The following is a 14,617-nucleotide window of genomic DNA, read 5'->3' on the forward strand; positions in this document are numbered from 1 at the left end:
ATTCATATAGTTATGAAAAAAATATAAAATTAGAGTAAGTTTGTCTTTTTTTTATGAGTCTTTATCTATGTATCTTGTACACATTTATTAGTTTTGTTGGCTATATAGGACTTTGTGTAATTTTTTTAATAAAACATTCTTAGATTTGAGCATTTTATACCTAAACATTTCTTTTTTAGTTTTTTTATTAATATGAAACGTTCTTAATTTAGTGCTTTATATTTGGTACAAAAAATTGTAAATAGAAAAGTTGAATGGTGTTTTAAAACCTTTTAAATAAGATTCATAACTATTGTTAGTTAAATGATATTCAAACAATAGTTTTGTATTTATCAAGTAAATGGCAAAGAAAATTTTCGTTTTAAGCTGCTATGTAATGTCTCTCATGTGAAAATAACATGAAAAATAAAGAGACTGAGAAAGAGAGTATATATAATATCTTCATATTAGTTCATCTAATCACAGATATTACATTAAATTCTTAATTAATTAAATTTCACTAAGATATAACTAATGCAACAAAGTATCATATAAGTATTATTTTGGCTCACAGGGACTCATTTAAAACCCTTTAAGTATAATATAAATATTTTTTCATTTCATATTGTTTAATTAAACTTCAAAACCAAATTTTTATAGATGAGTTTCTCTTGTCCTAACATGCTTTGCTCTTTTGTCTCTGCGTGTAATGACTACATCTACTTATGAAAGAAAACACTAATAAAACACTATCATTCTACTACAACGTAGACATGAGTCTAAATAACTACCTAGTATGTAAAATAATAATAATCTTTATTCTAATTACAAAACATAAATTGAAATTATACTAATTCATTTTATAATTTATTTAGCTTTAAATTATTTTTACATTTTGTTTCTTCTGTCTTCCAAGTTAGTTTTCTAACGTCTCCTGTTCTTTTGTTCAGAATAAGCTCAACGAGAATCGAATTTCCAAACTCTACAATAAATGGGTCTAGTTCCTAAAATAATGTTGGCAAGAATCTATTTTTAAATATTCTTTGAAAAAAGTAATATTCTGAAAAAAAAAAAAAAGTCTGCTACAACATCCACATACTCCTCGCCAATCGCGATTATCAAGTGCTGACAAACCTACTACACCCAAATCATAGTTGTCAGTTTCTCACCGTGGGATAGATCAAACGGTGCAAAAAGCACATCATTTTTTCACAAGAAAACAACAAAGCACACATTTCGAAGTTTAAAAAGCCACGGTCACGTCTTTCCAGCCTGGCTTCCTACCATGTTGTTCATTGCGGGGTCCACAACCCAACTAAACCACCGCAAAATTCCAAAACTACCCCTGCACCTTCACAAAAAATACACTCCAAAACTTTTTCTTCTCTGGTTTCCATTCCTCCGTTTCGTCACCATGCCACCGACACTCTCATTCACACTTACACACTACCTTACGTTGTTGGTGGCGGTGCTGTTAGTCGTCGTCGAAGCAAATTTGCCGGCAACCGGAATCGCCAGCGAGCTTCCGACGTTCCGCGAAGCGCCGGCATTCCGCAACGGAAGAGAATGCCGCAACCGAGCGCACGGAGAGTCCGTCTTCCACATCGCGATGACGCTGGACGCGACCTACCTCCGCGGATCCATCGCTGGCGTGTTCTCCGTGCTGCAACACACGTCGTGTCCGGAGAACGTTGTATTCCACTTCATCGCTACCACGCACAGACGGGTGGAGCTCCGGCGCATAATAACGACGACGTTCCCGTACCTAGCCTTCCACCTCTACCACTTCGACGCGAACCTCGTGCAGGGCAAGATCTCGTACTCTATCCGTCGTGCACTGGACCAGCCGCTGAACTACGCGCGGATGTATCTAGCTGACTTGCTTCCGGCGAACGTCCGGCGAATTATCTACTTCGATTCCGATCTCATCGTCGTCGACGACGTGGCAAAGCTCTGGAGAATTGACCTCCACTCCCGCGTGCTTGGCGCGCCCGAATACTGCCACGCCAACTTCACTAATTACTTCACGCACCGCTTCTGGTCGAACCCGAGCTACGCGGCGTCGTTTAAGGGACGCGAAGCGTGCTACTTCAACACCGGTGTGATGGTGATTGATCTGTGGAAGTGGCGCGAGGGAAGATACACGGAGAAGCTCGAGACCTGGATGCGTATTCAGAAGCGGAACCGGATCTACGAGCTCGGATCGTTGCCACCATTTCTGCTTGTGTTCGCCGGTGATGTGGAGCGCGTGGAGCACCGTTGGAACCAGCACGGTCTCGGCGGCGACAATCTCGAAGGTCTCTGCCGTGACCTTCATCCCGGTCCGGTGAGCCTCCTCCACTGGAGTGGCAAGGGGAAGCCGTGGCTGCGAATCGATTCCAAGAAGCCTTGTCCATTGGACAGTCTTTGGGCGCCGTACGATCTCTTTCGCCACTCTCCCTCGTTGTTCTCCGATTCGTAGTTAGGGTTTTGTCGAAGGCGCATGGTTTTGTCGTGGGGACTGATTCACAAGATTGCTGCTCCTCCGGCTTGAATGAAGGGTGCGGTATGAAATGACACGTAAGGGCACGCGAGTGTTATTGAAATTTCTTTACGCGTGTCTGAAGGGTGACGCTTGTGTGTGTTTGGAGCGTATGATACGATACATTGGTGTCATCGTACCATGGATTTGGACGAAGATAATTGGATATGTACAGTATTCCGAGGTAGATACTATACTCTAAAGTATTAGTGGCATGGTATGCGCATCCTGCGCTCTTCACCGATTCCGTATTCTTGCCTAGGATGGAGATTCTTCGGCTAAGTTGTAGCGTTCTTTAGTTATTACTGATAAATAAATGAAGTGTGGGTAGAATGATTGAAATGGCAAATTATCATTGCGTTTCTGTGAGAGAGAAAAATAGAGAATTAAGAATTTGTTCTTTTTGGTATTATAATTTTAAAATAATAGTGTTAGAGTTTAATTTTTTATTCAAAACGGAGAAAATGAAAAAACTCAACTGATTTTAGGTATCATTATATCAAATTTTTGGTGCACATCTAAAATAACTGATTTTAGTGTTAAATTCGTTTCTTTATTGTTTTTATGAAGTTAAAAATATAAATTATTTGTAAGTTATCAACAAAAGTCTTAAAAAAATTATACAAAAATTTCTATAAAGTAATTAAAAAAAGTACTTTTGATTTTTTTTTTTCAGAAGTGTTCTTGTATGTAGTGGTAAGGAATTTATTCATTTTAACTCGTAAAAAGATCATTGAAAACTTTGCTTTGAAATAGTTGCTTTGAACTTGGTAGTGAGTGGTTTTGAGCTATTTTAACTTGATTTCCTTAAGGCTTAATACCTCTTTTTGTCCTTATTTTTAAGGGAAATGTTCAAGTTCGTCCTACCTTTTTTAAAAAATTCAATGTGGTCCCAAGTTGTGAAAAAAGTGTCCAATTAAATCCTTTTTGGTCACAGCGTTAAATATTTAACGATCCAGCTGACAGCGTGGAGTAATCTGTGCAACGTGGCTGTTTACCTTCATAACGTGGCAGTGATTAAAAAATTCTGAGTTAGGGTTTGGGTATTCGAAATCGTGCCACCACCATCAACCCCTTGAACAACGCCGTTTTTGCGAGCTCCTTCGTGTCATGGAAGAACCACCAAACACAGCAAATCGCACCACACGAAAGAACCCAGAGTCGCGAATACCTAATCGCAGAAACCCTCCACGCACATATCCAACGCGACCCATAACAGCCACCACTGCTTCTCCTCAGAACCACCATCATCCACCTCATTACCTTCGTCCAATCCAGCACGCAAACCCTAAAATCGCAGAGTGTCAATCCCAAACCGCAAGAACCACGCGAACCCTAAAATCGCATAGTGTCAATCCCAAACCGCAAGAACCACGCGAAATGCAAATTGAAACCACCCAGACGCGAGTTCAGAACCCAATTCGGTTCTCCATTCGAAAGCCACAAATCAGAATCGCAATACCTGCAAAACCCCAATTCGTTCATCAAGCTTCTCCAATCTACACCGCGAGTTCGAATCACCTACAGGAAAACCAAGAACAACTCGCAAAAACGGCGCTGCTCAAGTTCGTCCTCCCACCCCAAATCACGATTTCGAATACCCAAACCCTAACTCAGAATTTTTTAATCACTGCCACTGCCACGTCAACTGCCACGTTATGAAGGTAAACAACCACGTTGCACAGATCACTCCACGCTGTCAGCTGAATCGTTAAATATTTAACGCTGTGACAAAAAAGGATTTAATTGAACATTTTTTTCACAACTTGGGACCACATTGAACTTTTTAAAAAAGGTAGGACGAACTTGAACATTTCCCTTATAAAGAGGGACAAAAAGAGGTATTAAGCCTTTCCTTAACATCATTCCATCATTTTAGAGTACATTTTACATTCGTTCCAATCCCCTGCTGTTTATTAATCATTTGAGGTGATCATAAACTCAATTTAATTACAAAGTGATTTGCACTTGGATTGATACCTTCCTATACACATAAGGGGAAATTGAGATTTTTATTAGCCTTCATGCGACTAAAGTCTAGCTAACACTTGTTAAATGATATTTTAGGCTAAATTTTGAGATAGAATGTGTCAAAATGATGTAAAAAATGAATGAATGAATAATTATATTATATAGTGTTGTAGTGTTTAGATATTATTGTATAGAAATAAACATTTATAAAGTTTGATATTAAATATAGTTACATATTTACTTAGTGTTATATATGAAAAAGAGAGGATATATAAGATTATGACAATCTCATTGTAATTGTTTCAATATATATATTTATGACATGCATCATTATTATTATTATTATATATGTATATATTTATCTTATGTATAACATATTAAATTTAAGTATTGAAGAATTGATTGCACTAAGATATATGGAGTAGGGGATGGTACATATGCTTTAGATGAATGATAGAGACGTGAAAGTGGGAAAAAGACTAGGTTTATTTAAAGTTTTTGTGCTATAAATTTAAGAAATAATATAATTTGGTTTATTTTATTTCTATATTAATTTTATTAATTTTGGAATTATGTAATTGGAAAATATTTTTGGTAAAGTTGAGACTTTGTTTTAATTCCACATGTTTTAAATGTTAATGTTTTTAATTAATATCATTTTATGTGCTATAAGAATTTTGAAACATCTTAACTTTAAACACAATTCGTGACACCCTAAATTGGGGCGCTACATTTTTAACCGAGCTTGTTGAGCTTCATTTTCTTATGTTTGCTTTAGAATTCAAGTTTCATCTTTCTCTATGTTGATTTTGCTTTTGCTATTCTTTTACTTTCTCTTGTTTAACATATGTATTTAGAGTATAGAGCATGGTTTCCTAATGATTATTTATGAGCGTCCAATTCTTATTTGGTTATTAAATCTTAATCATTCTTAGCCATCTTAGAACATTGTTATACTGACTTATCTTCCTTGTTTCATTATAGATATTGTTATCATCAAAACCTACTTATTGTTAGATTCATCTAATGGGTTTTCCAGCATCTAATGCTAACATAGCATGCTAATATCCCTCATGGAGAAAAATGTAGACCTTTGAACTTCTCATGAGTTGCTTTTGTTTGATAAATTCAAGTTTAGCCCAAAGTGTACAAGAGAAGCCTTTCCAAAATGTCAACCCCTTACTCAATTTATCCCTTGTGACATAAGGTTTTCTCGTTCTAATATTAGAATATGCGTTGTATAGACAAAGTACGTGTTAAAGTAGACGAGATCCCCAACAATCAATAAGGTTTTGATCATAACAAAACACTACAGAAAATTAAGTCTTTGGTTAGAATTTAAAATGTGATTATACAACTAAGGGAGGGTGTCTAATGGAAATAATGAGAATGAGAAATTGATCAATATTGCTTGAAGATCAAAATATATTATGTGTAGTATTTCTTGCATGCACAATTGATTTATATTCATACACTATGTGTGTTAACAAAAGTGATAAGTCTGGTTAATGCAAAGGCCAAATCTAGGCATTATACGAGTCTAAGGATTATACTAGCTAAGGTATTAGATGAGTCTAACAATAGAAATTATCAATTGAATACATTAGACGACTCAAGTATCTAAACAACCTAAGTCACTCTATTAGACGACTAAGGTGTTAATGATTAAGGCATTGGATGACCAAAGGGTTAGACGACGTAACATAGCTTAAGTCATTAGACGACCTAAGTGTTAAAACCAAGGTATTAGACGACCTAAGGTAGCTTACGTCACAAAAGACCTAAGTGTCAGATGAACTTTAATGATGAAACATTTATAGTGCGCTTTGGTGATTTGAAATAGGTTTTTTATCTCTGATTATTCATGCGAATTAACATATTGATAGAAATGTTTGAAACAAAGATTCAATCATATGAATTACAACGAATATTATCATTGTGAAAAAAGAATGTTTTTGAATCAAACGTTCAAATGAAACTAATATTGAGAAATATCTTACGAATGAAATGATTAGTGCATATTTATGCTCACATTTTAGGTTTAATTTTGAACTTTTGATGGAATTTCGAAATAGTGAGAATGACCACGAACCGACACCACTAAGGATATTCATTTCTCCTCTTTAAAATTTCAGTCCCTCTGTCTCACAGGGCTCTCTTTCACTTCCTCTCAATTTTTATGTGTCTCTCTTTTACTTTCCTTCTCTTTTTATTTCTAATTAAATAAAATCTCATTATTTCTTTTAAAAATAAAATATATTATAAACTAAAAGTAAACGCCCAAATAATGCTTTTATAATATGTCAACTGATTTTTTTGAAAACGTAAGTGCTAGTTTCCAGATCTTTTATTTTTGAGTTTATTTTATTTCAAGTTCAGACCTTTACTTCTTGCACCCCCATTTATAGTTTCTTCACTTCAATACATAAAAGAAAAAGACATTTTTACCCTCAGGCAAAAATATTAATACAATAAAACAAATGTTTCTCATAAACTTAGACAATCATCTTTACTAACAAGCCAACAATTTGTTGCATTATATCAACAAAATAAATAACATAACAATTTATGTTCTACTCAAAACTTGAACACGTGACCACTTAGTCCATCCAAGAACAGTAGCTACACAACACCTTGTGAAGTCACCCAGATTCTAATAAAACATACATGAGTCTTATTATAATATTATCCATAAGCCCTACTGTCGCAACCGGAAAAAATCGCGACGGGACGACGATCCGAAAAAATAACGATATTTTTGGAAAAAAAGAGATTTGGAGTCGCCACCATAGTTTATTCTGGAAAACTACGGAGAAAACCATAAAATGATAAGGCATGGTCTGCGAAAATGAGATTCTTAGTTCGGGAGTCGGTTACGTGTAGGGAAGGTATTAGCACCCTACAACGCCTGCCCTAAGGCAGTACCTTTAACTAAATGCGCGAATATGGATGTGGTTTTCAAAATGTTTAACTTTCCCTTGAAATGAAACTCTAAAGAAACAAACAATATTTTTTTTATTTTTTTTGGGCCCGACAAGGATTGACCTTGCTCCTACGTATTCCCATTCAGAATGAGAAATCAGGGTTCCGTAGTTCGTTCAAAAAACTGCTTGAAAATTTGTTTGGAAATTGTTTGAGAATTTTATTTGTAAAATGATTTTGGATTTTTGGGAAAGTGAACCTGACAAGGTCTGGCCTTGCTCCTATGTATCTCCACTTTTGATGGAGAATCAAGGATCACGTAGTTCTGGCTAGCAATATTGATTGTTGTTTGAAAATGTGGATGTTTTTAGTTTTTGAAGATTTTTTATATTTTTTGGTATTTTTCGATGTAATGTTTAGATTTTTTTTGCGTAATGAGCACTAGGCTGATGCGTACGATCGCACGAGCACTCACACGACTTTTTCTTTGTTTTTTATTGTTTTGCGTAATGAGTACTAGGCTGATGCGTACGATCGCACGAGCACTCACACGGCTTTTTCTTTGTTTTTTTTATATTTTGGGTAACGAGTACTAGGCTGATGCGTACGATCGCACGAGTACTCATACCGATATTTATTATTACATGTTTTTTAAAGTTTTATATTTTTTTATTTTTTTATTAAGAAAGAGAGGTGAGTTGAAATATCTATGACGTAAAAATATCAAAAAGCATAGGATAAAATTGTGGTAGAAAATAGGATAAATTTATAAACTAAAAAATGATCAAAATGAATATAAGTAGAATGAAAAGAAAATGTGTACCTTGTTAAAGATTTGAAAGATGAAGTAAGACTTTGCTTGTAATAAGTTGTGAGAAGAGGTAGATTGATGGTGAAGAAGATGAATTTGTAGTAGAAATGTGGTATGAGATTTTATATGTATAGAGAGATAGTAAAATGTGAGAGAAAAATGAAGTAGAGTTTTAGGATGAAGAGGTTTGGTGTGTGAGAGAAAGAAGATGGATATTATGTAACTTTTTGTGTCTGTGAAGTGAAGAGAATGTAGGTATTTATAGAGTTAAGGATGAAGAAAGTTGATGAATAAAAATAATATAATAAGTTGGTGGAAAATTTAGATGAAATAAAATATAATAAAAAAGATGAATAGAAAAAGTTAATGTGGAAAATAAGTGAAAGAAATAATATAAAAAGTTTGTGGAAAAATTAGGTGAAATAAAATATAGTGAATAGTAAAAGTTAATGTGGAAAATAAGTGAAAGAAATAATATAAAAAGTTGGTGGAGAAATTAGGTAATGAAATTAAGTGAAAGAAATAATATAAAAAGGTGGTGGAGAAATTAGGTATGGAAATTAAGTGAAAGAAATAATATAAAAAGTTGGTGGAGAAAGTAGGTAAAATAAAATATAGTGAATAGTAAAAGTTAATGTGGAAAATAAGTGAAAGAAATAATATAAAAAGTTGGTGGAGAAATTAGGTATGGAAATTAAGTGAAAGAAATAATATAAAAAGGTGGTGGAGAAATTAGGTATGAAAATTAAGTGAAAGAAATAATATAAAAAGTTGGTGGAGAAAGTAGGTAAAATAAAATATAGTGAATAGTAAAAGTTAATGTGGAAAATAAGTGAAAGAAATAATATAAAAAGTGGGTGGAAAAATAAGGTGGAGAAAAATGGATAATAAAAAATGTTGATGGAGAAGATATAATTAAAAAATGTAAGTGGAATAATTAGAAAAGTTGATATATAAAATTAATATGGAAATGATGTGGAAAAAGTAAATGAAAAAGGTAGATGATGTGGAGGGTGAGGTGGATGGTGATGTGGAGAATGGGGTGTGATAAGAAAAGATGGGTGGTGAGGAAGTAAAAAAAGTGAGATTATTTTGGGCCATTGGATTAAGTGTTTAAAAGAAAATTTAGGGGTGCAAAAAGTAAAATAAATAGTTTTTTCATTTTGGTTTATTTTTGATTTTTTTTTTAGTATTATTTTTTTTTGTGATAAATTATATTTATCCGGACGAAATTGGGTGTTGACAGCTGCCCCTCTTTACTTAGATATTACTGGATAATATGAAAATTTGATATTTTTGTATTATCGGAGTAAAAGCTAAGTAAAGAAAGAAACACTAATTTCGTCTGGATTTCAAAATGGACAATGAACAACAGGAAAGTGAATGAGGTGTCATAACCTCGTGGAGGGTGTCGTAACCCTATGGAAGTGAATGAGGTGTCATAACCTCGTGGAGGGTGATCGTAACCCTGTAGAAGTGAATGAGGTGTCATAACCTCGTGGAGGGTGTCGTAACCCTATGGAAGTGAATGAGGTGTCATAACCTCGTGGAGGGTGATCGTAACCCTGTAGAAGTGAATGAGGTGTCATAACCTCGTGAAGGGTGTCGTAACCCTGTGGAAGTGAATGAGGTGTCATAACCTCGTGAAGGGTGTCGTAACCCTGTGGAAGTGAATGAGGTGTCATAACCTCGTGGAGGGTGTCGTAACCCTATGGAAGAAGGAATGAGTTTGATTGCTGGACTCGACTATTGCCTTGCAGAGGGCCGAGATACCAATAGCAAAAATTTTTTTTTTTTTATGATTTTGATTTTTTTTTTTTTTTTTTTTTGAGATAGAAATGAGTGTCTATTTTTTTTGAAATGAGAAACAAAATTTGCATAAGGTTGAAATTAAGAAACAAAGTGTTGCATTTTTGTACAAGTATTTGGATTTTGAAACCTCGATATGCAAAAGAAACATGATTGATGTAAATTTTGAAATTTGGAGAAGAAAACTTTGATGCATGTTGAATTTTTTGTCTTTTTGAAGAAAGAAGATTTGATGTAATTTTGAAATTGGAGGAGAAAACATTGATGCAATTTGATGTTTTTTTTTTCTTTTGAAGATTTGATGAACATTCATGAAAATGTGTACATGATGTTGACTCTTGATCCGTGATGGAAGATTATGAAACTATGACACTTTTTACTGAGTCAAGTTGTTTTTCTTTGAAATCATCCGGTCTATGAAGATTTAGACTTTCATCATCATTTTTTTTTTGGATGTCAAATTCTAAAGTTAAATGTTCAAAATGAAGCTTCTGTGCTAGAAATTTCTTGACGAAATATTAGTGCGTACATGCTTGATATCAAGGGTTGGGACAAATATGTGGAAGGATTTGGAGAGTACCGGGTTGGCTACTTGGGCCTCTTACTCCTTAAAACAATTACAAATGCCAATGTGAAGTCGTAGATACTCAGAAGTTGCCCCAGTTTGGGGGCATGGTAAAAAGATAGGTATGGACAAATGTATTTGTGAATTGTGAAGGAATAAGTCATGAATCAGGGAGTGAGAATATCATGTGAGATTTACAAATTGCCCCAATTTTGGTGATGATGGATTTTTGAAGTTCGGGGCGAACCAAAAATCATGGGAGGCCCAACAAGGGATGCCCCAGTCTTTGTATGAGCTTTGAATATTCAGATGAAAGATTAACAAAGACGCCCAATACTTTGAATGGGTCAAAACACACGAAACTCACAGAGTTGTCCCTAGTTTTGGGTATGAGTCAATTAAGCGAGGTTCAAAAAGAGGTTGCCCCCACTTTGGGTTTACAAATGATAAGATGGACAAAGCTCCAAAGTGTCTGCCCCTGTTTTGAGGGTGGATTTATGAATTTCAGTGCAGACAAATCTGAGAGGCCCAACAAGGGATACCCCGGTCTTGGTACGAACTTTGAAACTCACATAGTTTCCCTGGTTTTGAAGAACAGGCGAAAAGGTTATGAAAAGCTTACAAAGTTGCCCCAAGTTCGGGGACTCGGGGGAAGAGTTTGAATGGTATATGAATTTGTTCAGAAATTTGGATATGGAAAGGATTGACTTGAAAGGATTGCCCCAATTAGCTTGATTTTCCTTTGTATAATCTTGATCAATAGGGAGTTCCCTTCTTCCGAGGACAATTGTTTTCATCATCATTTTTTTTTTACAACTGCATTGTTAGTCATTTTTGTCTTGTCTGAAAATTAAGCTGTATGAAAATTTAAGCAACCATTATTCAATCTGTGTGGACTTTTATTGGGCTTGTAATTTGGCTTGGGCTGAAAGGTATTGAAAGAAATGATATAAAGGCTCAAATAAATTTTTGTGGGTTATTTGAAAAACAAGGGTTACCATATATACTTTGTATCAGTTATTCGTCAAAACTGTTTTGACTTTCTTGTCATTTCTCAAATTTCATTCTTTGCTTGCCATCACTTTGTGATTCTTTGCATTTTTTTTTTCACTCTTGAGGAATTTACTTCATTTGATCACTAAGTGTGTTCTTTTGCAATCTGAGTCGACTTCTACTGTGATGGTAACCCTTGTTTGGGTAAATTTTGAAAAGAAATTTCTCATTGGCTCAAATTTGGTATCAAAGGATATATTTTGTTTTTTGTTGATGAAGAAAGATGGCCACACATCATTTCAAATTTTGATTGCTTTATTTTCAAAAGATTAATTAGGAGACAAGACTAAATGATCTCAACAAGAGTCATTCATTTTTTTTTATTTATTTATTTTTTCCTTGTTTTTGTTTTGTCCTAACAGATTTAGGAATCTCCCAAATGAAGGCCAGTGGAGGTAAAGGAAAATCTGCCCCAGTGTAAAACTTGGTGTTTATTATTTGGGCTCAAGAACATGATTGGGCCAATCTCTTGGTATAGCGAAGGCTGAAGGATGATGTTTTCAAGCAATGCACACACAGATATCTCTTAAGAATATTTGACTCAAACATTTGACTCTAGGAGATTATGACATCCATTACATTTTTTTTTGAAATCTCATAAAATGGATAATTTGCATCGAAAGCAAATGACTCAACTTTTGCGTATTTTTTTTGGTTTTATGCATGAAGAAAAGTAATATGAAATGAAAATGATGATACTAGTTGAAAAACAAAAATTTTTTTGTTTTTTGTTTTTTGTTTTTTTTTTGTTTTTTTTTATTATTGGGCTTTGCGGACCAGTCTGAAAACTGGATCTTGCGGACCGATGTGGAAAATGGGCTTTGTGAGCCATTGGAAAAATTGGGATTTCTTGGCCAATGGAAACTGGGCCTTGCGGGTCAGCATAGGAACTGAGCTTTGCAGGCCAGTATGGGAAATAGGTTTTGAGAGCTATTATGGAAATTGAGATTTTTGGCCTTTATGGAAACTGGGCCTTGCGGGTCAGCATGGAAGCTGGGCTTTGCAAACCAGTATGGGAAATGGGCTTTGAGAGCTATTGTGGAAATTGGGATTTCTTGGCCAATGGAAACTGGGCCTTGCGGGTTAGCATGGAAGCTGGGCTTTGCAAGCCAGTATGGGAAATGGGCTTTTCTGGGCCAATGTGAAAATTGAGATTTTTCGGCCAATGTGGAAACTGGGCTTTTGTGGGCAAGTGTAGAAACTGGGCTTTTTTAATTCTTATTTTTTTTTTGACAACAAATTCCAAGAAAATCATGCTGATAATTTGGAAGACTGTACTAAAACATATTGTTAACAATTTGTATCTTCCACAATTATGCTGCTTTTATTTGACAAATATATTACTGAAGGAAAATTATGCAATTTACGGAAAGAAATCTTTTTGTATTTTTTTTTTTTACAGAGAAGGACAATTGGACTCAATGGGCTTCGAACCGATCTTTTTTTTTTTGTTTTTTACTTTCCGACATGGGAAAATCCAGATCGGATCAGACCTGAGGAGAAGTAACATAGAAGGAAGTTGGACTTACCAAGCACATTGACCCAATGGATCAGATGACCTGAGCCGTGTGAACTTGATACAAGAAGATGACCAAGAAAACATTTTTTTATATCTTTCAGTTTATGGAACAAGCTAAAAGAAATTCATTTTTTCATCATTTTTTTTTTGGATTTCACAAGATTGAACTAAAGGAAATTTTGCAACACTACTAGATTGAATGGGCCCAACACTATTGTTTTACAATCATGACAAAATCTTCAGACAAGGGTCTGAATTCCTTTATTTTCATTTTTTGCACACTGTTCACACAAATGAAAAGGAAATTATGAATTGAAAACACAAAATCTACATAAACATGTATTTTTCATTTTTCAGAAATTCAGATGCACTGGTTCAAGAGAAACCACATATGACAAGGGGGCCTAATGGGCCGGACAAACCCAATACCAAAGCGACTCAAAGAACTGAAATTGCTTTCAACATTTTTTTTTGTTTTAAAGTGAAGTCTCACATTATGTGAAATTTATGAAACATGATGAGGGAAATATTTTTTATTTTATTTTATTTATTTATTTGAGAAAACAAAACTAAGGAAAACAATACACTGAAAATGGGCCCAAATGGGCTCAACGATAACTATTCCTACTATCACACTGAAAAAAATTGAAATCTAACTTGAATTCGTTTTTTTTTTCTTTTTTTTTTTGACAAATCTCAGAATGATACATCATTCAACAACAAAAATGTGAAAACAAAATATTTTTGACATATTTTCAAAAGAAGTAGACTCGAGAGAAAACCATGAAAGCCATTGGGCCTAATGGGCTTGAGCACTGTTCCCTTTTTTCAATATTTTTTAGATTTATTCAGAATGTAGAAGAAGAAGGAATAAAATCAAACAAAATGGTGTGATGTGAAATTACAAATATGCCAAAATAATTCTTCACTCAAATTTATATTTCAGAAGAATTGGGTTCAAAGAAGGCTAACATGACAATGAAGCCCAATGAACCTGAAAAATGTCCTTTATCATGCAAATGAAAAACAATTTTGAACACTTCAAATTTTACATCACTCCAATTATTATTTTTGAAAATTTTCTATTTATCACATTTTTTATATTTTGTTTTATTATTTTTTTTGGTGAAATCGGATCATCTAAGAAGTCTTGTATTGGGTCGGATTGACCCAGCAAAACCCTACCCGTTTTCAGATTTTCAAAAATTTTTTTTTATTCAGAAAGACCGGGACCGACACCAGACGGTTGCAGTGACCGGAACTGTAGCTACAGTGGACAAAATTTTCGCTATAAAATGGTTACTCCTTCGCGTCGAGCGGCATTTCTCGATCTGCCTCTCTCTCTACCCCTCTCTTCCTCTCTCTTCCTTGAGCGTCTGTCGAGAGCGTCGGGTTCCTGCGACGAGGTTCTGCCTGTGTGTGCCCTCGAGAGCGTCTGAGTCTTCCGGCGAGCTTCTGTAAGCCTTT

At 34.8% G+C, this 14,617-nt stretch overlaps 1 protein-coding gene across 1 annotated transcript; it reads left to right on the plus strand.

The window, feature by feature from the left end:
* The first annotated feature begins 985 nt into the window (after window positions 1-985).
* LOC108335035 (probable galacturonosyltransferase-like 3) lies at window positions 986-2,909 on the plus strand. Its single transcript, XM_017570952.2, has one exon. It carries the CDS (start codon window positions 1,265-1,267, stop codon window positions 2,438-2,440), a length of 1,176 nt encoding a protein of 391 aa, XP_017426441.1. The 5' UTR covers window positions 986-1,264; the 3' UTR covers window positions 2,441-2,909.
* The last annotated feature ends 11,708 nt before the right edge of the window (window positions 2,910-14,617 follow it).

Source organism: Vigna angularis, chromosome 10 (genome assembly GCF_016808095.1).
Source record: "Vigna angularis cultivar LongXiaoDou No.4 chromosome 10, ASM1680809v1, whole genome shotgun sequence".
Taxonomy (NCBI): domain Eukaryota; kingdom Viridiplantae; phylum Streptophyta; class Magnoliopsida; order Fabales; family Fabaceae; genus Vigna; species Vigna angularis.